The following is a 24,094-nucleotide window of genomic DNA, read 5'->3' on the forward strand; positions in this document are numbered from 1 at the left end:
CAAAGTTTCTTCATTTTCCTTTCTCTTCTCTAATGGTAAGCTTCTTGTGGGCAGGAAACATGTCTACCAATTCTGATATATTGTACTCTCCCAAGCACGTAGCATAGTGCTCTGCACAAAGTAAGTGCTCAATAAATACTATTGATTGCTCGCTCCACATGTAGCTGTCAGAACTAGGTTTTAGAGGTAGCAAACATCCCTTCTAATCTGTTGGGCATAACCTGTTCATAATTTGAGTTATATCGTGGAGTGATTTTTCTTCCAAATCTGTCCCTAACCTAGGAGTTTGAACCTGCTCTGGTTAAATATGTACTTTTAGGGTGGGAACTCTTTTTGAAAAAGAAATTAACTGCCAATCATTTAGATTAAGACAAAACCAGCTACAGAGGTAGGATTTCGAAACAGCTTAAATTCTTCACTTGTGGGGAAAAAAAAGTTCTTGGGCCTCAGTGTCCCAAACAGGCACTTACAACTGAGGGAGTGGAGAGTCTTTCCTGTGGAAACCACTACTGGAAATGGATGTTGAAAACAGGCTGATCTCTACACACTCTACTGTATCTAAACAGGCCAACCAACAGTTAAATGGTGATGGCGTCTCCCGTCAAGAATGTGGATGAGTCTTGATCCTGAAACCTTGCGTAAAGTGTTAGTGGGGAGTTCTGTGCCACCCACACTCTTTGGTTCTTTCTGGGTGTCTTCTCGCTGGGGCAAGGAATGCCACAAGCCAGGAAATGGACAAGAGTGCAGCATAGTGTGTAATGCATGCCCAGATTCAATCAGTCCTTTAAGCACTTGACATCCACCCTGCCCTCAGCTCTTCCACACTTATGTACATATTCGTAATTTATTTTAATATCTTCTCCGCACACAGTAAGCACTCAGTAAATATCACAGATTGATTAAGTGCAGGAGCCATTTCTGGTTGAAGTGTCCACATCATAATGCCAGTGTTGGTAGCCACTGTGGCTCTAGCCACCCACATTAGCCAGCTATTTTTCAGGATTTCTATTGAGCCTATCCACCTCACAGGTGGATCTTCAGTCAAAAATATTCACTGTTGATGCCATAGCCCGAGAAGGGATATGTAGTATTTTCCTTCTCCTGCCCACAAGCCTAAACCCAATTCTTTACCCAGCCCAATCCCTCCACCAACCTGATATTATTTATTCTTTAGGACTCAGTTAATCAACCATATGTATTGAGCACTTACCATGTGCAGAGTATTCTACTAAGTGCTCGGGAGAGTACAATATAGCAAAGTTGGTAGGGACTGTAAATAATTGTAATAATGGCATTTGTTAAGCGCTATGTGTGAAGCACTGTTCTAAGCGCTGGGGGGGATGCAAGGTGATCAGGTTGTCCCACGTGAGGCTCACAGTTTTAATCCCCATTTTACATATGAGGTAACTGGGGCCCAGAGAAGTTAAGTGACTTGCCTAAAGTCACACAGCTGACAAGTGGTGGAGCCGGGATTAGAACCCATGACCTCTGGCTCCCAAGCCTGTGCTCTTTCCACTGAGCCACGCTGCACTAAGCTTGTTATAGGCTGGGGGTTGTCAGTTGTATTGTACTCTCCCAAGTGCTTAATACAATGTTTGCACAGAGTAAGTGCTCAGTAAATACGATTGAATGTATATGTTTTCTGCCCACAAGGAACTTACTGTCTAGATGGGGAGACAGTCATTAATATCAATAAATAAATTATGGATATGTACATGAGAAGCAGTGTGGCTAGAGAAGCAGCGTGGCTCAGTGGAAAGAGCACGGACTTTGGAGTCAGAGGTCATGAGTTCAAATCCCGGCTCTGCCACTTGTCAGCTGTGTGACTTTGGACAAGTCGCTTCACTTCTCTGTGCCTCAGTTACCTCATCTGTAAAATGGGGATTGACTGAGCCCCATGTGGGACAACCTGATCACCTTGTAACTTCCCCAGTGCTTAGAACAGTGCTTTGCACATAGTAAGTGCTTAACAAATGCCATTATTATTATTATAAGTGCTGTGGGGCTGAGGAAGGAGTGAATAAAAGGAGCAGATACAAACTCAAGACTTAAGAGGTATCTCTCCTAGAAGGCCTTCTCTGATTAATTGAGAACCATCTGCATCTTCCCCTCTGAACTGTAAGCTTGTGGTCAAGGAATTTTGTCTGTTATAGTGTTGTATTGTAATAATTATGGCATTTGTATTGTACTCTCCTAAGTGCTTAGTACAGTGCTCTGCACAGTAAGTACTCAATAAATATATTTGACTGCATCTGCTTCTATCTCAATACATCTAATTTACATGAGCTGAGACCTATCATCTCTGTAACAAAGGTTATCTGTTTTTATCCATTTGCCTGTCTTAAGCTCCTCCAGAGAAGGGATGTTAACTTAAATTCTGTAAACCCGAAGAGCCTAAACAGTGTTTTGTTCCCTCAGCGGTATGGAAAAAGAGGGAATGAAATTTGGAAGTCAGTCTTCTTATAATATACTGTTGTTTCACCTGCAGTTGTTAGTACCTTCTTGCAATTAAACATATTAAACTTCCCTAGGATTGAGTTTTTCAAGGCAGAGCTACAGGTAAGTCAGCCTAGAACAGTGGTTGTCATTGTCCACGCATTTGGTAACTTTCCAGAGAAGTAGATTCTCAATTTCTCTTGAAAACACCATAGTTCTTATATTTAGGAAATCTTCGGACCTAGATCCCTCCTATTGCAACTTCAATCTGCTCCCTTGTCCCATTCCAAAGGAACAGAACAACTACACAGCCTCTACTTTCCTTAAAACAATAATTGTGTAAGTCCCTTCTCTGTAGCCTTTCCTAGTATGCCCTGTTTACTAACCCTTAAATTATTTGCATTGTTTTCCCAACTTTCTTCAAATTCTTCTAATCTCTTAAATTGAGGGGTTCTTGAGGAGAAGGTGTCATTGATTCAAACTTTCCACCCTCCTCTCAGTTGTTCAGTGAACTCACTTCTGGAGGAGGAAATGTGCTATGTGTTTCTTAGAGCCTGGTAACTGCCTGCTGAATTAGCTGGAATTTAGAGAAATTTCATTGTTAGCTATCATTCAGAAGAACTGAAATCAAGTACTGTCTCTCTACCTCTCTTCCCCATTACTTTTTACTTTCATAAATCAGTTGTATTTATTGAGCAGTTACTGTCCTCAGTGGAGGGGAGAGTACAGTGTATTAGAGTTGGTAGATATATTCCCTGCCCACAAGGAGCTTACAGTCTAGAAGGGGAGATGTGCATTAAAATAAATTACAGATATGTACATTGTGCCGTGGGACTGAGTATGGGGTGAATAAAAAGTACAAATCCAAGTGCAAGTGTGATGCAGAAGGGAGAGGTAGTAGGGGAAATAAGGGCTTAGTTGGGAAGTACTCTTGGAGAAGAAATATGACTTGAACGTGGGGAGAGTGGTTGTCTGTTGGATACGAAGGAGTGGGGAGTTCCAGGGCAGAGGGAGGATGTGGGCCCAGAATTGGCAGCGAGATAGCCGAGATCGAGATACAGTGAGTAGGTTGGCATTAGAAGAGTGACTTGAGCAGGTTGGGTTGTAGTGGGAAATCATTGAGGTAAGATAGGAAAAGGAAAAGTGATTGAGTCTTTAATGCCACTGGTAAGGAGTTTCTGAATGATGCAGAGGTGAATGAAAGGGCAACCATTGAAGGCATCTTGAAGAGCGAGGAGACATGGATTGAATGGTTTTGTAGAAAAATGATCCGGGAAGCAGAGTGAAGTTTGGACTGGAGTGGGGAGCGACAGGAGTCAGGGAGGCCAGAAAAGAGGCTGATGTAGTAATCAAGAGGGGATAGGCTAAGTGCTTGGATCGACATGAAGGCAGTTTGGATGGAGAGGAAAGCACAGATTTTAGTGATGTTGTGAAGGTAGAACTGACAAGACTTGGTAACAGATTGAATAGGTATTTGAATGAGAGAGATTAATTGAGGACAGTGCCCAGGTTAAGAGAAATATTAGACCACTTATTCGAGAACCAGAGGATTCGATAAATCTTTTGCTGGCAAAGTCGATGCTGGGTGAATATTTCACACCAACAAACTAAGGGAGGTGTTTTTTTAAATTGTATTTGGTTTTATGTGAACTACAGGTTCATCGCTGAAGAATCTGCTGCCTCTGGCTCAAAATGTGTCCTCACTGACAGCCCTACATGGATTATTGATCCTATTGATGGCACTTGCAACTTTGTACACAAGTAAGTGGAGCCATCCAGGCAGTCCTGAGGTGACTGAATTTCCTGTTTTTTAGTGGTTTGATCAGCATTGTTTTTTATGGTTTAAAAGAAATGTAATGTGGTAGTCCTTCCGTGACAGAACAGCAATAAAAACATAAAACCTTGAAAAACGCAAATTGTCTACTTTTAAAATAACTTTCTGCCCATAGCTAGATACTAGTTCATATTTCATGGCTCATGGGAAGCAGTGTGGCTCAGTGGAAAGAGCCCGGGCTTTGGAGTCAGAGGTCATGGGTTCAAATTCCAGCTCTGCCACTTGTCGGCTGTGTGACTTTGGGCAAGTCACTTCACTTCTCTGTGCCTCAGTTCCCTCATCTGGAAAATGGGGATTAAGACTGTGAGCCCTCCGTGGGACAACCTGATTACCTTGTATCCTCCCCAGCGCTTAGAACAGTGCTTCACACATAGTAAGTGCTTAATAAATGCCATTATTATTATTATTATTATTATTATTATTTCATTGGAAGTATTGTTTTTTTATGGTATTTGTTAAGCATTTACCATGTACCAGACACTGTACTCAGTGCTGGAATAGATACAAGCTAATCAGGTTGGACACAATCTGTGTCCCACAAGGAGCTTACAGTCTTACTCCCCATTTTACAGATAAGATAACTGAAGCACAGAGAAGTTGTGATTTGCCCAAAGTCACATAGCAAACAAGGGGCAGATGTAGGATTAGTACCCAGGTCTACCAGTTCCCAGGCCCCTGCTCTTTCCACTAGGTCACACTGCTTCCCAACATAGTATTGTTTTAATGAATGAAGGAGGCTACTTTCCTGAGATCTCATCTTTTATCTTCCCCCTCTGTACTGTAAGCGCATTGTGGGAAGAGAATGTGTTTGTTTATTGTTATATTATACTTACCTCATCTGTAAAATGGGGGTTAAGACTGTGAGCCCCACATGGGACAACCTGATTACCTTGTATCTCCCCCAGCGCTTAGAACAGAGCTTGGCACATAGTAAGCACTCCACAAATACCAAAATTATTATTATTAATACAGTGATCTGCACACAATAAGCACGCAATAAATACCATTGAATGAATGAATGAATCTTATTGTGTTTTTAAAACACATAATGTTTGGTGATTAACTGGTCAGTCACGTGGCTTTTGTATTTAAGATTAATCATGACTGATATGAAAAAAATCCACTACTTGAGTTGTCCCTGTTCTGTGGCATCTCCCTTTGCTTTGTAAATCTGTAAAAAAGGAATGACTCTTGACATATATTTCTGATTATTCCTTTTCTTTCAAATGATTAATAGTTTCTCGGGGATTTTGCTAAGGTGGGTTGGGTTTTTTAGGCTGCCGGAGTGTAGTGTAGGAGGCAATTAAGGGAAGGTCTAATAGAGACATCAGCTCCTACCAGTGACACTACAATGCCGCACTGTGGCTATTGAGGTAAATGCACCATTATAAATATCAAAAATCCCTGTTAAATGCTTGGGAGAGTTAATTATAAATAATGCCATTATATTCTGCGTTTTTTTTGGTCATTGCAGGTTTCCAACAGTGGCAGTCAGCATTGGATTTGCAGTTAAACAAGAGGTATTAAATGTGTATTGTAAATCTGCCTGGAACCTCATTGAGACTAGAGATGAGGTTAACACACTGATTTTTGTTCAGTCATCTGCTCAGGAGTATTTCTTCTGAGTCATAAACTGAAGGCGATTCTCCAAGCTGGAGTACTCTTTGAAAAATGACAGTTAAGTCTAAGAACGTGCTTTTCAGACTAAAAAACGTAGGCCCAATGAAAGCAACCAACTGCAAAACTGGTTTGGGGAAATGTTTGACTTTTCTTATGCAGCTCCCAACTTGTTACTCGCTTCCATTTTTTCCTTCTACATGCTGATATTTATCTGAGGAGAGGTTTCTGACCATTAACTGCTGCAGGGAAAGTTTAGATCATCTGTATCATAAGAGAAGGTTGTCACTTAAATGCCCATGTGCTTACGGGAAGTATCAGCACCAAAGATACAAATGATACAGTTTGTGATTTTTTAAAAGGGTCATTATGCACACACTTAAAAAGTAGCACTTGAACTTCAAATTCCAACCAGAAATATCTTTTACTTCAAGGATTAGCATATCAACATCACAGTGCTTACTACAGAATGTAAAAGAATATTTCAGTTTCTTTTCTTTGCTTGTCCTGATTGGTGTAGACTGGGAAGATCGATTTTAAATAGGAAGGCTTGTGTCTTCCTATTACCACAGGCCCACAAGCCTGAGGTCTGAAAACCATACTTTCTTAGGAAATAAAGTGATCAAGTTGAGGAGAAATAAGAATTTTAATAAAAACTGGGGGAAAGGCATTCATTAAAAATATTTAACTGTCCTATACGGTATTAGTGGAGACTGAAGAGCACAGAATTCAATTATTGTAATAAATGTAATTATGCCTGATTCCAGTACTAGTGCCAATATTGGAATGATAACTGTGATATTTGTTAGGCACTTACTATGTAAAAAGCACTGTGCTAAGTGCTAGGGTAGATACAAGATAATTAAATGGGATCCCTGTCCCGCATGGGGCTCACAGTGCAAGAGAAAGGAATAACAGGTAATTAATCCTCATTTTACAAATGAGGAAATTGAGGCAAGGAGCAGTTAAGCGACTTGTCCAAAGTCACACAGCAGGCAAGAGGAGAAACCAGGATTAGAACCCAGGTCCTTGGACTCCCAGGCCTGTGCTCTTTTCATTAGGCCACACTGTACTGGCCCTACTAGTCCTCTTTGCTTGTCTCCCAGTCTCCAGTCTTTCTTCCATCCAGTGCTGTGCAGATCATTTTTTAAATGGTATTTGTTAAGCACTTACTATGCGCTAAGCACTGTTCTAAGCACTGAGGTAGATACCAGGTAATCAGGTTGTCCCATATGGGGCTCACATCTTAATCCCCATTTTACAGATGAGGTAACTGAGGTAACTTTTCTTATGGAACATCTCTTGGCCGGTCTTCTCTCCCTCTCCCCATTTTACAGACGAGTTAGCTGAGGCACAGAGGAAGTGAAATGACTTGCCCAAGGCCACACAACAGAAAAGTGGAGGAGCTGGGATTAGAACCCAGGTCCTTCTGAATCCCAGGCCTGTGTTCTATCCACTGGACCATGCTGCTTCTCAATAGTTGAAAGCATTGCCTTGATAAAAATAGATACTATTATCTATTACTATTTTTAAAACCCCCCAAAAAACTCAACTTTTCCTCTTTAAAGCATTTAGTGAGTTTTGCCTGGCAGTTTTATAACTTGACTGATTTTTAAATGTTTTTATTTTCGTTCCTTGCCTTAATGAAGTTTTCCTGATGGCTCTGGATTGCTATTCTTGAAGTTTTGTCCTTGTGTCTTGGTGACCTTCTGGGATATGTTTTTGTTGGCAAATTAGATACATTCTTCACACATCAACAATTCTAAGGGTATCTAGGGTGTGAGTTTGATATAAAAACTTCAGTCACCTTTTAAAAGATTTTAAAAGTGGACAGAAACATGCAATTCTGACATAATGACAAGTGGATTTCATTTGTCTTCTTTTTATTTCTAACTGTGACCATTAACTATTTCTTGAAGCAGATTTTTAAGAAATACTTCCTCAAACTCCAGTTGGAAAAACCCAGTTTTTCATTTTACCACTGCCTAGTGGCTAAATGTATCATCACTCCAGCTTAAAGTCTCTACACTGTATCTGCTAACTGTACTTACGAAAGGTTAACCAAATTGCATACGTTTATTATTTTCATTCTATGAATCATAAAGCTTGAATTTGGAGTGATATACCACTGCACTGAAGAGCGACTGTATACTGGTAGAAGAGGCCAGGGAGCTTTTTGTAATGAACAGCGGCTTCGAGTTTCCAGAGAAACAGGTTGGAATAAATAATGTTTATTTTGTTTTTCTCTTGTTTTAAGAAATGTGAAATGAATATGCTAAATCTCATGTTGTATTTGTCAAATACTAGTTGGATTCCATTATTTTGATTGAAGCCTTTTCTCTTAGACTTTTAAAGCAGCTCTTTGGTACCAACTTGTTGGGGACATAATCAGTGTTATTTATTGAGCGCTAACTGTGTGCAGAGTACTGTACTAAGCACTTGAGAGAGTAAAATCTAACAGTTGCTAGATGCGTTTCCTGCCCACAACAACCTTACAGTCTAGAGGGAACTCTGCTGCAGTTTTTTTTGCTTTTTTTTGTTTTTTTTTTTTTTTTTAATATTCTAGCAAGCTTTAAGTTGTCTCAGTCAGAGATACCAAGTTTTTATTTTCAGCGTTTTCATTTTCAGCTTCGGGGCTAATTTGCCTGAGGAGAGTCAGGGCGTGGCTTTGAGGAGGCGCAGAAGGAAGAGTGGAGGGTGCAGAGAGGAAAAGGAAGAGAGCAGTGGGAGAAGGAAGAAGGTGGTTAAAGGAGATGGAAGGAAGAGGGAAGTATGAAAGGAAGGAAGAGATTTGATTGCTGTTGCCCCTTCTTCTCCTCCTCCTCTCACAGCTGCTTTTCTCATTGTACTGGGGCTGGACATAAGCTGCTCTTCTGACTGAAGTCCCGCGAAGATAAGCCATCCACTTATCTGCCTAGGTCGTGGGTGGGGGTCGGTCGGAGCTCTGCAGTCACCGCCATGGCCTTGCAAGAGCTACTTTGCTGTGTGACTTTTTTGTAATGGTATTCAAGCACTTATCAGTGTCAAGCCCTAAGTGCTGGGGTAGATACAAGTTAATCTGGTTGGACATGGTCCCTGTTCCACGTAGGGCTCACAGTCTAAATAGGAGGGAGAACAGGGATTTACTTCCCTTTAGCAGTTGAGGAAACGAAGACACAGAGAAGTGAAGGTCACAGAGCAGGCAGTTGGCAGGACTGGGATTAGAACCCAGTTCCTCTGACTCACAGGCCTGGGCTCTTTCCACGAGGCCACACTGCTTCCCAGCTTTAGTTTCTCAGCTAAACCCAGTGGCCACAACTGGGTTTGCAGTCACCAGGGAAACAACCCAGCACCACAGCTGATTTGCAGCGTGCTCTTCAGTGGCTCTGAAATCCTTCTACTGTGAATCCCCCCACGCTACCTAGGCCTGGCTGAGGCGAGCAGGCAGCTGCTCCTCCTCCTCCTCCTCCTCCTCCTCCTCCTCCTCCTCCCTCCCCTCTCTCCTTCTTTTCCTCTCTCTTCCTTCTCCCTCCTCCTCCCCCTTCCTCTTCTCCCTCCTCGTTCCTCCTTCTCTTCCTCCTTCTCCCTGCTCCTTCTCTTCCTCCTTCTCCTTCCTCCTTCTCTTCCTCCTTCTCCCTCCTCCTTCTCCCTCCTCCTTCTCCCTCCTCCTTCTCCCTCCTCCTTCTCCCTCCTCCTTCTCTTCCTCCTCCTCCTTCCTCCTTCTCTTCCTCCTTCTCCCTCCTCCTTTTCTTCCTCCTCCTCCCTCCTCCTCCTACCTCCTCCTTCTCCTCCCCTTCCTTCTCCTCCCTCTTTCTTCTCCATCCTCCTTCCTCCTCCTCTTCCTCCTTCTCTTCCTCCTCCTTCTCCCTGTTTCTTCTCCCTCCTCCTTCCTCCTCTCCCTCCTCCTTCCTCCTCCTCTTCCTCCTCCTCCCTCTCCTCCCTCCTCCTTCTCCTCCCTCCTCCTTCTCCTCTCTCCTCCTTCTCCTCCTTCTCCTCCCTCTTACTTCTCCCTCCTCCCTCCTCCTCCTCCTCCTTCTCTATGCTACTCCTTCTTCTCTCCCCCCCCCCCCCCCTTCTTGGGACTTCAGGCAGTGGGGGAGAAGAACCACTTGTGATACTTGGTACCTGATGAAGGCCAGAAAAGTAGCAGTGGTGGCATTCTACTCTTCCTCTTTTCCCTCCTTCTTCTCTTCCTCTTAACAATCAGTCATATTTATTGAGTACGTACTATGTGCAGAGCACTGCTAGCACTTGGGAGAGTACAATAGAGTTAGTAGACAGTGATCCCCAACGTTATTGAACCAGGGAAGCGAAAATGTAGAAGCAACAGTTTAAGCAGGGTAGCCAAGTGGATAGAGCAGGAGCCTGGAAATCCAAAGGGCCCAGGTTCTAATCCCAGCTCTGCCACTTGTCTGCTGTGTGGCCTTGGGCAAATCACTTAACTTCTCTGGGCCTCAGGTACCTCATCTGTAAAATGGGGATTAAGACTGTAAGCCCCATGTGGGACATGGACTGTGTACAGCGAAGTGCTTACTATGTGCCAGGCACTGAACAAAGCACTGGGGTAGATGCAAGCTCATCAGGTTGGACACAGTTTCTGTCCCACATGGGGCTCACAGTCTTAATTCCCATTTTACAGATGAGGTACTTGAGGCCCAGAGAAGTTAAGTGACTTGCCCAAGGCCACACAGCGGACAAGTGGCAAAGCGGGACTTAGAGCCTAGGTCTTTCTGACTCCCAGCCCTGTGCTCTATCCATGAGCCATACTGCTTCTCTTCTAACTTCCTCTTTGTCTGCAACTTTCTTTTCCTATTCTGCCTTCTGGAAATCTTTTCTTATGTTTATGGTATTTGTTAAGCACTTACTATGTGCCAGGCACTGTTCTAAGTGCTGGTGTAGATACAAGTTAATCAGGTTGGACACAATCCCTGTCCCACATGTGGCTCACAGTCTTTATCCCCATTTTACAGTTGAGGTAACTGAGGCCCAGAGAAGTTAAGTGACTTGCCCAAGGTCGCATAGCAGACAAATGGCAGAGCCAGGACTAGAACCCAGGTCCTTCTGACTCCAAGGCCCATGCTCTATCCACTAGACCACACTGCTTTTTTTCCCATTAAATAAGCATGCTGGGTAAGGTATGTGGGAAAGATACAGGACAGACATTAAATAAGTGATATAGAAAAATAGCATTTTCTCCCAAAGCAGATAGCTCTTTCTAAACTTCTGGTATCTCTGTTGATACCAGAAATCTATTTTTTCAAAAAATATCTGCAGTTTAGGTCAGATCGCCACAAGGGGCAAACTCCTTATACAGTTCATTTTCTGGACACATATTTTTCCCTCATTCTTTGATTAGATACTTTCCAGTGTACATGCACATATGTGAATGTCTTCCTCACCTAATTCATAAAGGTACATTGCTGAAGAAGCCACTGCAACCCTGGCTGGCTTAGATGTTTAGGCAATTTTGTGTCACACTGACCTTTCCCCCAAAAAAGGTAACAAGGGAAGTCACTGATCCCCAGAATTCATCCTCTGAAAGGAACATCCAGGAGCCTAGAGGCTCCCCTCAGCCGCTCCACCCAATCACCTCCTTTTCCCCGAGATCACCTCACAGAAACCAGATTTTGTTTTCATGTGCTAAAGCACACCCACTGTCTTAATTCTTGCCTAAGTCTACAGATTATTAACTAGGATGTGTGAAATGTGCATTAAGCCCAGAATGGTTTTAGTAATGGAACTGGCCAGAACTTGACCCTTAGGCAAGCACCTACACCGAAAAACAGACTCCAATCCACATTTTGAAAGGTGAGGCACTCGAGCTGTGTAGAAGGAAGAAGTTAAGGTCAGAGAGGAGGCTACATGTTTTCCAAGAAAGCTTGGCTTCTCAATTGCCAGGGGAGAGCAGTGGGAGGGGGGTAGAATGAGCCCTCTTTGTTTGCCAGGATCCTGTCCACTGAGATCTCTGCAAGATTAAAATCAGCACCATTGTCTGTTGTTGCAGCGACTGGTTCAGCCTGCCAAGCATTTTAATTTTGGTCTTGTTTTTTAATGCTATTTGTTAAGTACTTACTATGTGCCAGGCACTATGCTAAGCACTGGGTAGATTCATTCATTCAGTCCTATTTACTGAGCGCTTACTGTGTGCATAGCACTGTACTAAGTGCTTGGGAGAGTACAATATAACAATGAACAGATTTCCTTCCCACAACAAGCTTACAGCCTATGGAGGGATCTAGTTACAAGCTCATCAGGTTAGACACAGTCCATGATGCACATGGGGCTCACAGTCTTAATCCCCATTCTGCAGAAGAGGTAATGGAGGCATAGAGAGGTTAAGTGACTTGCCCAAGATCACACAGCAGACAAGTGGCAGAGCTGGGATGAAAATCCAAGTCCTTTTGACTCCCGGGCTCATACCCTTTCCACTAGGCCGTGCTGCTTCTCAAGATTCCCTGTGCTTTGTGTTTTCAAGAGAGAACAGTATGAAAAGAGGGTATATAAAAGTGCAATCCCTGACTTTTCTAAGACCACTTTAATGCAGCAGTGTTCAACAATGAGTACTTTATAACTTTGGGAGGAAAGCTGTCTTCCCCCCTCAGTGCAGAGAGCCGTTCTGAGAGAAGAAAAGGTGAATAAAGTCCTGAAAGTCCTAAAAGCAGCAATGTGGGAGGTAGAATTCCCCTCCATTTTAAGATTCCTTCAGGGCTTCAGAATGGTTCTTCAGTTAGCCTGGTTTTAAAATGCTAAAAGAGAACTGTGTCAGTTTAAAGACAAAATCATAAGCTTCATGAAGTAGGTTTGGCTGGGTCAATCAATAGTTATTTCCCCTGCTCCTCTGCAGTCCCTCCCTCCTCCTGCCCCTTCTTCAATTCTCCTGTCTCCAGTTGCCTGCTGTATGACCTTGGGCAAGTCACTTAACTTCTCTGGGCCTCAGTTACCTCAACTGTTAAATAGCCGTTCTCCCTCCTACTTAGCCTTAGACTGGGTCCAACCTGATTAACTTGTATCTACCTTAGCACTTAGAACAGTGCTTGACAAATAGTGCTTAACAAATACCACAGCAATAATAATAATAATCTTTCCCAGAAGTTTATTAATAATAATAACAATTACGGCATTTAAGTGCTTACTGTGTGCTAAGCATTCATTCATTCAGTTGTATTTATTGAGCACTTACTGTGTGCAGAGCACTGTACTAAGCGCTTGGGAAGTACAAGTTGGCAACATATAGAGACAGTCCCTACTCAACAGCGGGCTCACAGTCTAGAAGGGGGAGACAGACAACAAAACAAAACATATTAACAAAATAAAATAAATAGATTAAATATGTACAAGTAAAATAGAGTAATAAATATGTACAAACATATATACATATATACAGGTGCTGTGGGGAGGGGAAGGAGGTAAGGCGGGGGGCTGAGGGGGGAGGAAGGAGGGGGCTGCTCAGTCTGGCAAGGCCTCCTGGAGGAGGTTAGCTCTCAGTAGGGCTTTGAAGGGAGGAAGAGAACTAGCTTGGCGGATGTGCGGAGGAAGGGCATTCCAGGCCAGGGGGAGGACGTGGGCCGGGGGTCGACGGCAGGACAGGTGAGAACGAGGCACAGTGAGGAGGTTAGCGGCAGAGGAGGGGAGGGTGCGGGCTGGGCTGTAGAAGGAGAGAAGGGAGGTGAGGTAGGAGGGGGCGAGGTGATGGAGAGCCTTGAAGCACTGGGGTAGATACTAGATAATCAGATCCCACATCGGGCTCACAGTCTAAGTAGGAGGGAGAACAGATATTAAACCGTCATTTTGAAGATGAAGGAACTGAGACACAGAGAAGTTATGTGACTTGTTCAAGGTCACACAGCAGAACAGTGGCGGAACCAAAATTAGAATCGGGTCCTTCTGACTCCCAGGCCCATGGTCTTTCCACTAGGTCACACTGCATCTCGAGGAGATTCCCCACCCCCCCTTAATAACCTAACTGCTCCACCCGTACCTCCCATCTGATCCTTTTGCACCTTATCAAAGTACTTGCTCCCTCCCTGACCGCCATCTTCAACTGTTCACTTTCCATTGTTTTCTTCCCCATTGCTTTCAAACATGCTCACGTATCCCCTACCGTAAAAAACCCTCCCTTATCCCCAAAGCTCCATCCCAACCTTCCTATCTAAGCTCTTGAATAAGTTGTTTACACCCATTGCTTCCACTTCCTCCTTTCCAATTTTGTGCTTGATCCCCTCCAATCTGGCTTTCTCCCCCTTCACTCCATAGAAACCGCCCTCTCAAAGGTCACCAAAGATCTCCTTGTTACATCCTATGACCTCTACTCCATTCTAGTCTTCCTCGATCTCTCAGCTGCCTTTGACACTGTCATCCACCCCCTTCTCCTGGAAACATTATGCAACCCCACTTCACTGACACTGCCTTCTCCTGGTTCTCCTCCTACCTCTCTGGCCGTTCATTCTGCCTCTTTTGCAGGTTCCTCTTCTGCCTCCCACCTTCTAAGGAGTCCCTCAAGGCCCAGTTTTGGATTCAACTACCATCTCTAAGGGGATGATTCCCAAGTCTATGTCTCCAACCCTGACTCTCATTCTCTGGAGTGTCACACTTTCTCCTGCCTTCTGGATAGCTTTACTTGGATGTCACACTGACATCTCAAATATAACATGCCTAAAACAGAATTCCTCATCTTCCCACCCAAACCCCATTCCCCCCAGCCCCGAGTTTCCCATCACAGTAGACACCACCACCTACCTCCCTGTCTCACAGCCTGTAACCTTGACAGTATCCTAAACTCAGTCTCTCACTTAACCCATATATTAAATCGGTAATCAAATCCTGTCCATTCTTCCTTCACAACATTGGTAAAATCTTCTACTACGCCAATCCAAGCATTTATCATAGCCCACCTTTACTACTGCATCAGTCTTCTCACTGACCTCCCTGCCTCCTGTCTCTCCCCACTCCAGTCCATACTTCACTCTGCTGCCTTAGTCATTTTTCCAAAAAAAAATGCTCAGTCCATGTTTCCCCACTCCTCAAAAGTACCTCAACATCAAACCAAAACTCCGTACTACTGGCTTTGAAGCACTCAATTACCTAGCCTCCTCCTCTCTTACCTCACTGATTTCTTACTACAACCCAACCTGCTCACTTCACTCCTCACATACCAACCTACTCACTTTATGTCGATTTCAACTATCTCACCACCAACCCCTTGCCCACGTCCTCCCTCTGGCCTGGACCCCCCATCCCCCTTCCTATCTGATAGACCACCACTCTCCTCACCTTCAAAACCTTATTAAAATCACATCTTGTCCAAGAGTCCATCCATGACTGAGTCCTCATTTCCCCTACTCCCTCTCCTTTCTTTGTTACCTATTTGCTTGGTTCTGTACCCTTTATTCACCCCTCTCTCAGCCCTACCACACTTATGTACATATCTGTAATTTATTTTAATGTGTGTCTCCCCTTCTAGACTGTAAGCTTCTTATGAGAAGGGAACAAGTCTATCAACCCTGCTGTACTGCACTCTTCCATTCAGTTACTACAGTGTTCTGCAAACTGTAGGTGCTCAGTAAATGCCATTGACTGATTGATTGATTCCATCATTCTGGGGTTTTGGCCCTGGAAACTCACAGTGCTTCAGTGAGCAGTAATTAAGGTTTCTTCCAGCATGTTCTATGCATTACTGCGTGTTGACTTGGGATGTCTTTGAGCAAACACAATTCATGAGCACCAGTTCTTCAGCAGATTCATCTTAAGAACTATTCCATTAGCCTGACTTTCTTAAAAGGAAAATCAACTATTACTGACAGGATGCTAAAAATAAAAGTTACTGCCTTCTCAGCAGAGAACAGAGGCAGCTGAATGACTGCAGCAATCCTGAAAGGTCTTGGAAGAGGAGCCTTTCCTGCCAAAAGCTGCTAGATTCATTCGAAGAAATGTATTTAAATAATTTAGGAGGTATTACTTTAGCAATCATTCAAATCAGTTTTATTAATTGAGTGCTTACTATGCGCAGAGCACTGTTCTAAGCGCTTGAGAGTACAGTACAACAGAATTGCATTGCCATTCTGCATCCTGTCGTTAGGTAATTGGACTGTTGGTTTTTAGGTGATTCCCTGGTAATCTAAGAAAATGAAGTGTTTGGTGAAATCCAAGAGCTATTCAGTATGAGCCTCATGTTGGGACATTGTCTGATCTAGTAATTGGGATCCACCCTACCTTTGCACTAACTAAATAGTATTATTACAACTATTATTAGGATCCTGAGATTTTGCTGATGAGTAATCTGGCTGGTGCGGGGGAATTGTTTTTATTGCAGATCTCTCAAAGGCCTTGGTCTTAACAGAAATCGGTCCCAAACGGGACCCTGCCACTCTGAAGTTGTTCCTCAGTAACATGGAGAGGTTGCTCCACGCCAAAGCTCATGGGTATGAACTTTCAATTTCTGGATATGAACCTTTAATTCCTAGAACACCAGGTTCCAATGCCATCTTGCCAAACGCCCCAGAGATTTAAATGTGTAAAAGAAGCCCTGTGGTCTAGTGTTTAGGAAACAGGCCTGGGAGTCAGAAGGACCTGGGTTCTGATACCTGCTCCGTCACTTGTTTGTTGTGACCTTGGGCAAGTCACTTCTGTGCTTCAGCAACCTCATCTGTAAAATGGGGACTAAGCCTTAGAGCCTTGGAATATGGACTATGTCCAGCCTGATTAACTTGTATCTACCCCAGTGTTTAATTCAGGGCCTTGGCATATAGTAAGTGCTTAAAAAATACCATAAAAAAGTGCATGTGGTAAAAGAACAGAGAGCGTGAAGGCTAAAATGATCAATTTCAAATATCCCTGGTGGTCAAGAGGAGAGACACCCATCCTACTTCAAAGCAAGGGGAACTGATAAAAAGAGACACAAATGATTGCTATCCTTCTAGCTCTGTGACTGTGCTTCAAAGAACAGTTGATTGCCTTAGACTGTAAGTTCATTGTGGGCAGGGAACGTGTCTGCTAACTCTGTTGCACTGTGGAATATGAACTGTCCAATCAAATTTGTATCCACTCCAGTGTTTAGAACAGTGTGGCACATAGTAAGTGCTTAACAAATGCCATTATTATTATCATTATTGTTATTTCTGTTGTTGTTGTTATTATTATTCTCCCGAACACTTAGTACAGTGCTGGGCACCTAGTAAGCACTCAATAAATGCCATTGTTGACGATGATGACAGTGATTCATCCATTCATTCAATCGTGTTTATTGAGCACTTACTGTGTGCAGAGCACTGTACTAAGCGCTTGGGAAGTACAAGTTGGCAACATATAAAGACAGTCCCTACCCAACAGCAGGCTCACAGTCTAGAAGGGGGAGACAGACAACAAAAACAAAACATATTAACAAGATAAAATAAATAGAATAAATATGTACAAATAAAATGAATAAATAGAGTAATAAATACATACAAACATATATACATATACATAGGTTCTGTGAGGAGGGGAAGGAGGTGAGGGGGAGGAGAGGGAGAGAAAGGAGGGGGCTCAGTCTGGGAAGGCTCCTGGAGGAGGTTAGCTTTCAGTAGGGCTTTGAAGGGAGGAAGAGAGCTAGCTTGGTGGATATGCGGAGGGAGGGCATTCCAGGCCAGGGGAATGACGTGGGCCGGGGGTTGATGGCAGAACAGGCGAGAACAAGGCACAGTGAGGAGATTAGCGGCAGAGGAGCAGAGGATGCGGGCTGGGCTGTAGAAGGAGAGAAGGGAGGTGAGGTGTGGGGGGCGAGTTGATGGACAGCCTTGAAGCAGAGGGTGAGGAGTTTCTGCCTGATGCGTAGGTTGATTGGTAGCCACTGGAGATTTTTGAGGAGGGGAGTAACATGCCCAGAGCGTTTCTGTACAAAGACGATCCAGACAGCGGTGTGAAGTATGGATTGAAGTGGGGAGAGACAGGAGGATGGGAGAACAGAGAGGAGGCTGATGCAGTAATCCAGTCGGGATAGGATGAGAGATTGAACAAGCAGGGTAGCAGTTTGGATGGAGAGGAAAGGGCGGATCTTGGCAATGTTGCGGAGGTGAGACCAGCTGGTTTTGGTGACGGATTGGATGTGAGGGGTGAATGAGAGAGTGGAGTCGAGGATGACATCAAGACTGTGGGCTTGTGAGACGGGAAGGATGGTAGTGGCGTCAACAGTAATGGGAAAGTCAGGGAGAGGGCAGGGTTTGGGAGGGAAGATAAGGAGTTCAGTCTTGGAAATGTTGAGTTTTAGGTGGCGGGCAGACATTCAGATGGAGATGTTCTGAAGGCAGGAGGAGATGCGACCCTGGAGGGAGGGAGGGAGAGTGGGGGCAGAGATGTAGATTTGGGTGTCATCAGCGTAGAGATGATAGTTGAAGCCATGGGAGCGAATGAGTTCACCAAGGGAGTGAGTGTAGATAGAGTATAGAAGGGGACCAAGAACTGACCTTTGAATGCCCTCAGCTCAACTGGAATAGCTCGCCCTTGGATTTATTCAGCGTAGCTTAGTGGAAAGAGCACAGGCTTGGGAGTCAGAGGTTGTGGGTTCTAATCCCAGCTCCGTCACTTGTCAGCCATTTGACTTTGGGCAAGTCTCTTCACTTCTCTGTGCCTCAGTTACCTCATCTGTAAAATGGGGATTAAGACTGAAAGACCTAAGTGGGACAACCTGATTACCTTGCATCTACCCCAGTGCTTAGAACAGTGCTTGGCACATAGTAAGCGCTTAATAAATACCATTATTATTATTCAAAGTGATACCCTCATGCCATCACTCTGTAGTTTGACGACAGACTGGGAAAATATTTGATAGTGGAGGGACCCCGACAGAAAGATTATTCCTCCAACAGGTTCTCCCCAGATGGTGGCTGCTCCACCAGCCAGGTCTGAGAGAAGCTTTCTGTGAAGCCCAGGCTATCCCCTTAGCAAACTTCGGGTCGTCTTTGGGAGCGTTCCATTGTGTGACATCATTTCTTCTCACTGTTCTCCAGGGTTCGGGTGATTGGAAGCTCGACCTTGGCTCTGTGCCACCTGGCATCTGGTGCTGCAGATGCCTACTACCAGTTTGGTTTGCACTGCTGGGACTTAGCGGCCGCTACGGTCATCATTAGAGAAGCGGGCGGTATTGTGATAGACACATCAGGTGAGTAAATCTCTCCTCTGACTCACCAGGTACCTTGGTCTCACCTCAGTTAAGTGGAGGAGTAAAACACATAGAATTTGGTGTTTTCCATGTGCTAGTTTGAGGTGCCTCTTTTTTATTTCTGTCCCCTCCTTAGCCAGCGTGAAGTTTTCCAACTCTTCTTTTTGTTAGAGCTTCCTCTGAAGGGGCATTGATCGGCTCCATCTGGGTGTTCTGGCAAGAAATGTGGCCTCCATCCTGCTACCCCTTCCTGTTTCACTCAATCTTGAATCAAAATGGACCGAATGGTCAGAAGGCCTTGGGTTCTAATCCCTGCTCTTTCACGTGTTGCTGTGTGACCTTGGACAAGTCACTTGGCTTCTCTGTGCCTCAGCTGCCTCATCTCCATGTCCAACCCGATTAGTTTGTATTCATCATAGTGCTTAGTTCAGTGCCCATATGAGAAAGAAAGCCCCTAACAAATATCATAAAGGAAAAAGTTACTGACTGACATTGCCTGGTGCTGTTCAGAGAAGCTATCCCAAATTACAGGGCCATCCCTTAGGATGCTGCCTCCAGTCATCCAGGCAGATAGCGTCTTCCTGGAACATGCCCATTTTCCATAGTATATTCGGGAGAACCAAGAGCCTGCTTGTGCATGCGTGGGGAAATTATGCCTGCATCTGAAACATGCCATCAGGGGTTCCTTATTCATTCAATCGTATTTATTGAGCGCTTACTGTGTACAGAGCAGGTACTGTGTTCTTGCCCATCAGAAAAAGTTGCCCTCAGCCTGAAATTTCAGCTTTGTCCCTAAAACGCCAGACCTGGACTGTGCCCAAACAGAAATTAAGCCCTGAACCCACTAAGCCCATGCCTCTAAGACAGTTTGACAGCTACATTCATTCAATCGTATTTACTGTGTGCAGAGCACTGTACTGAGCGCTTGGGAAGTACAAGTTGGCAACATATAGAGACAGTCCCTACCCAACAACGGGCTCACAGTCTATGTCAGAAAACCTGATGGAACTTGCATCTTGTAGAAAGCAAATGAAGAAAATAATGTCTTAATCCTCAAACTTCTTGAACTATCTACCATTTAGAGGTCTTTGTGTGGCCAGGAGTCTCTGGGCCTTCACTCTGTTGAGGAGGTTTCCTTTACTTTGAATGCAGAAATATACGGCTTTGTTTCAGCCCTTCCACCTTAAACCAAGAGTGTGTTTTTCTGTCCCGTCTCTTGTCCTCAGGGGGACCCCTTGACCTCATGTCCTGCAGAGTGGTTGCCGCAGGCACCAGAGAGATGGCCATGCTTATAGCTCAGGAAATACAGACTATTAACTATGGACGCGATGATGAGAACTGAAAGACGTGGATAGCTGTTCAATTCCAACCATGAGGCTGCCTTTCTGGAAACACTGTACTCCGAGATGGTTTCATCAGAGTGCACAACTCGCTTAACAACTTGCTGTGAGTTAGGCATTGTACAGTTCCTAACTACTCCACAAGAGAGACCTTTCAACTAAAGTGACCGGCGCCTTTTTCAATCTGCATCTATTTCAGTGGGGGCGTGGTGTTTGGTTTTGGTTTAATTAGTGGTTTGTCTCTTAAAACGCAATCATGAGTAGCAGTCATACTCCAGTTCAGCAGGAGTTTTGCGTCTTTGGGACTGTACCAAAAGTCTCCTGTGACATATGCAAAGATAATTAAATTTTATTTTTTCAGAAAGCAGGAATCAGGTAATAAGCCTTAGAACTGCAGGAAGAGACAAGGTGGTTAAGGGTGTGCCTACATCTCCTCATGTTCCAAGGTACTTTAAAATGCAATAAATAGCAGTGCTATTCTTTTCTAACCATGTCACTACCATAAGTGTATTTTGGGTGCTTGCCAAAACAATTTGCCTAACGTTGTTAGAAGCAAACTGGGAGAGGTACTGTTTAGAGAGCGTTGTATTTTTAAATGCAGCGTTCTCAGTATTCAGTATATATATATAACTTTTCAGGGATGTTGACGAAACAAACTAAATGGTTGGTAAACTCGGTACTTAAAGTCCTACGTAGGCCTCAGTCTAGGAAATCTGGTAACTTGCCTTTGTCACAGAATTATTTTGATTATCTGTTCAGTCTTTTTTTCTTTTTTTTTTTTTTTTTGATCCTGGGAGTTCGTATTTTAGGTGGTCCAGGTATAAATTTGATTACTTTAAATCCCAAAGGTGGGCAGCCAAGTGTTTGATTTCTGAAACGCTGAGTCCAAGAAAATATTTCAAGAGGAATGGAAAATAAACACCCACACTTTAACCATTTTATTGACCTTCCAAATTATAGCCTTGGTGATTTCAAATAGTCTGGTTTTTTAGCTTCCAAAATACTGAAGATTCTAAATTTTTCCCTGAAAACTTGGTCACAGATTCCAAAAGAAGTTGACTTGCACCTATATCTCCCATTCTATATTCCCCCAAACTTGGCTTGAAGCCCGGCCAAGGAGAACAACTGCCCTCAGAGTGCTCTGACTCCATTCCTCAGCCCGGCCTGGTCCTGAAGCACCACCAGGGACATGTGCCGGAGAGGACCAGGCGTCTGCTTCCCCGAGGGCCAGTCGGAGATGACCTAACTATTCCGGATCACCAGAGGCCATATTAGGACCTTGTTTGTAGAGAGGAACAAATAGGGAGTAGACCAGCTGTTTTGAACCTGGGAATCAATCATTCAGTGGTATTAACTGAACATTTCCTGTGTGCAGAGCACCGTACCAAGCGGTTGGGAGAGTAATAATAATGATGGTATTTAAGTGCTTACTATGTGTCAAGCACTGTTTTAAGCACTGGGGTAGATGCAAGGTAATCAGGTTGTCCCATGTGGGGCTCACAGTCTTCATCCTGATTTTACAGATGACGTAACTGAGGTACAGAGAAGTGAAGCGACTTGCCCAGAGTCACACAGCTGACAAGTGGTGGAGCCGGGATTAGAACCTAGGACCTCTGACTAACAAGTCCGTGGTCTTTCCACTATAGCAGGGTTGGTAGAAACGTACCCTACTCACAACGAACTTATATTCTAGAGGGGAGAAGATACAGGGCTATTGGGTCTGATGACTGGGCTGAGAAATGGAAACAAGAAGCCTCGCCCATTCCTGGCTCCAATCACCAGGCCCCTGGCCTAAATGCAGCCCTGAAGCCAGATGGGACATATGCACAAGAGGCTGGGCTCCTTCTCTTCTATCCAGTGGTTCCAGTACCTCAATCAGCAAGTCAGGAAGTTCCCTTCCTGAGCCAGCCATCCCACTCTCACTGCTTCACCTCTTTTTACTGCTGGGCTCACCTATCAAGGTGAGTACACTTCTCCTTGGGAATGTTAGGCATCTGGGAAGGGGTCTTAGCCCTTTCAAGCCACTAAGCCTCCACTTAGTGTGATGGAACCCTGCAGTAGTTAAAAAAGTAGTAGATAGAGAAGCAGCATGGCCTAATGGATACAGCACAGGCCTGAAAGTCAGAAGGACTTGAAGTCTCATCCCGGCTCTGCCACTGGACTGTTGTGTAACTTCGGGCAAGTCGCTTAACTTTTCAGTGCCTCCGTTACCTCATCTGTAAATCAGGGATTAAGACTGTGAGCCCCACGTGCGAAATGGACCGTGTCCATCCTGATCAATTTATATCTACCCCAGTGCTTAGTACAGTGTCTGGCATATGGTTAGGGCTTAACAAATATCGTAAAAAAGCCCACTTCTAAGGAGCTTCTGAACTGCTGCTCTAGCCTAGTGGTTTGGCGGGGGGGCTTTGTTCATATTTTTTTTCTTTTAGGTGTAGTAGTATTCTGATAAGGTTTTTGCTGACCCTTACATCGCCTGCCTGATAATGTATGATTCTCATATTGAGATGGGTGTGTAAAAAAACCAAAAATGGTAAGGCCAGTTCTCTCCCTGAGGTTGTGTGGGAAAGAATGACTGCCCTCCTTCTTAGGGAGGGGACTCCAGTAGCCACATCTCCAAGTCAGTATGTATGGCCAAGATCAGTACCCAACTATAATTCTGCAGGTCATGCACCTCCATTTGGAGGGAGCACTGGGAAGCTATGCAGTTGGCAGCCATGACTGTCTCTGCCCCAGGAAGGAGACAAAGTTGCAGAGGTGGACGAAGAGGGGGTGGTTTTTTCCCTTGGTGCTGAGAAGAACAGTTCTCATGCCTTTCCAAATTCAAGGGGAAATGTGGACTGAATTTAACAGGAGAGAATGATAATGGGTCACAAATTAAACCTTCCATCGAGGCCAAGTTTTCCCCTGAAGAACCGCTGACCCTTTGCTGTGGATGTCCAAGGTTCCATGTGTACAAACTAAGTGACTGATTTAGTGAAAATTGAAAGTACATCCAGGGCTAGATCTCCTTCCCTCACTCTTTCCTTCCAGCAGGTTCTAGCAGCCCACCTGCTGCCTGGGAAAGTTTTTTAGTACACGCTGTTTGTAACCTCCAGGTCGCACTCTACACTTGTCTTTACATAGGTTTACGACCACCTTATCTCCAGTCTGCAGATTGCAGGTTTGGACTTAATCATACCAGTAATATCTTATTGCAGTGCCTTTGGCTGAGTTTCTCAAGCCGCTTTACAGACTTTTTCTGTTCAGTAAAAAGCACAGCAAGCTTTTCCCTCCTCTTGAGGGACTAATGAATCAATTAGGTGTGGGGCTTACATCCATCATGCCGCTTGTATAGGAAGTACTGCATAAATCATCAGTAAATCTTTCAGACTTTAATAAGTATATTTGTGAGTGCATTTTCATGGGCAAATGCACTACATCTAGTCCAAAAGCTCAGCCTTAAAAGCAGCATGGCCTACTGGAAAAAACATGAGCCTGGGAGTCAGAGGACCTGGGTTCTCATCCTGGCTCTGCCAATTGTGTGCTGTGTGACCCTGGACAAGTCACTTAACTTCTCTGGGCCTCAGTTTCATCAACTGTAAAATGGGAATTAAATACCTGTTCTCCCTCCTACTTAGACTGTGAGCCCCACGTGGGACAGGGACTGTGTCTGACCTAATCAACTTGTACCTACCCCAGTGCTTAGAACAGTGTTTGACACACACAGAGTGCTTAACAAATACCATTTTAAAAAAAGTGTCAGTGGACTGAGAA

General features: G+C 44.2%; 1 protein-coding gene across 1 annotated transcript in view; it reads left to right on the plus strand.

Annotated features, from left to right (window-relative positions):
- IMPA2 (inositol monophosphatase 2) overlaps positions 1-20,829 on the plus strand; it is a 54,022-nt gene extending 33,193 nt beyond the window's left edge. Inside the window, exons 3-8 of the mRNA XM_038746638.1 lie at positions 4,093-4,197; positions 5,745-5,790; positions 7,993-8,101; positions 16,176-16,284; positions 18,847-18,998; positions 20,225-20,829. Coding sequence (XP_038602566.1) covers positions 4,093-4,197; positions 5,745-5,790; positions 7,993-8,101; positions 16,176-16,284; positions 18,847-18,998; positions 20,225-20,340 — 637 coding nt within the window. The 3' untranslated portion in view covers positions 20,341-20,829. The remainder of the gene's footprint in view (positions 1-4,092; positions 4,198-5,744; positions 5,791-7,992; positions 8,102-16,175; positions 16,285-18,846; positions 18,999-20,224) is intronic.
- Positions 20,830-24,094: the final 3,265 nt, after the last annotated feature.

The sequence above is a fragment of the Tachyglossus aculeatus genome, chromosome 5 (assembly GCF_015852505.1).
Source record: "Tachyglossus aculeatus isolate mTacAcu1 chromosome 5, mTacAcu1.pri, whole genome shotgun sequence".
Taxonomy (NCBI): domain Eukaryota; kingdom Metazoa; phylum Chordata; class Mammalia; order Monotremata; family Tachyglossidae; genus Tachyglossus; species Tachyglossus aculeatus.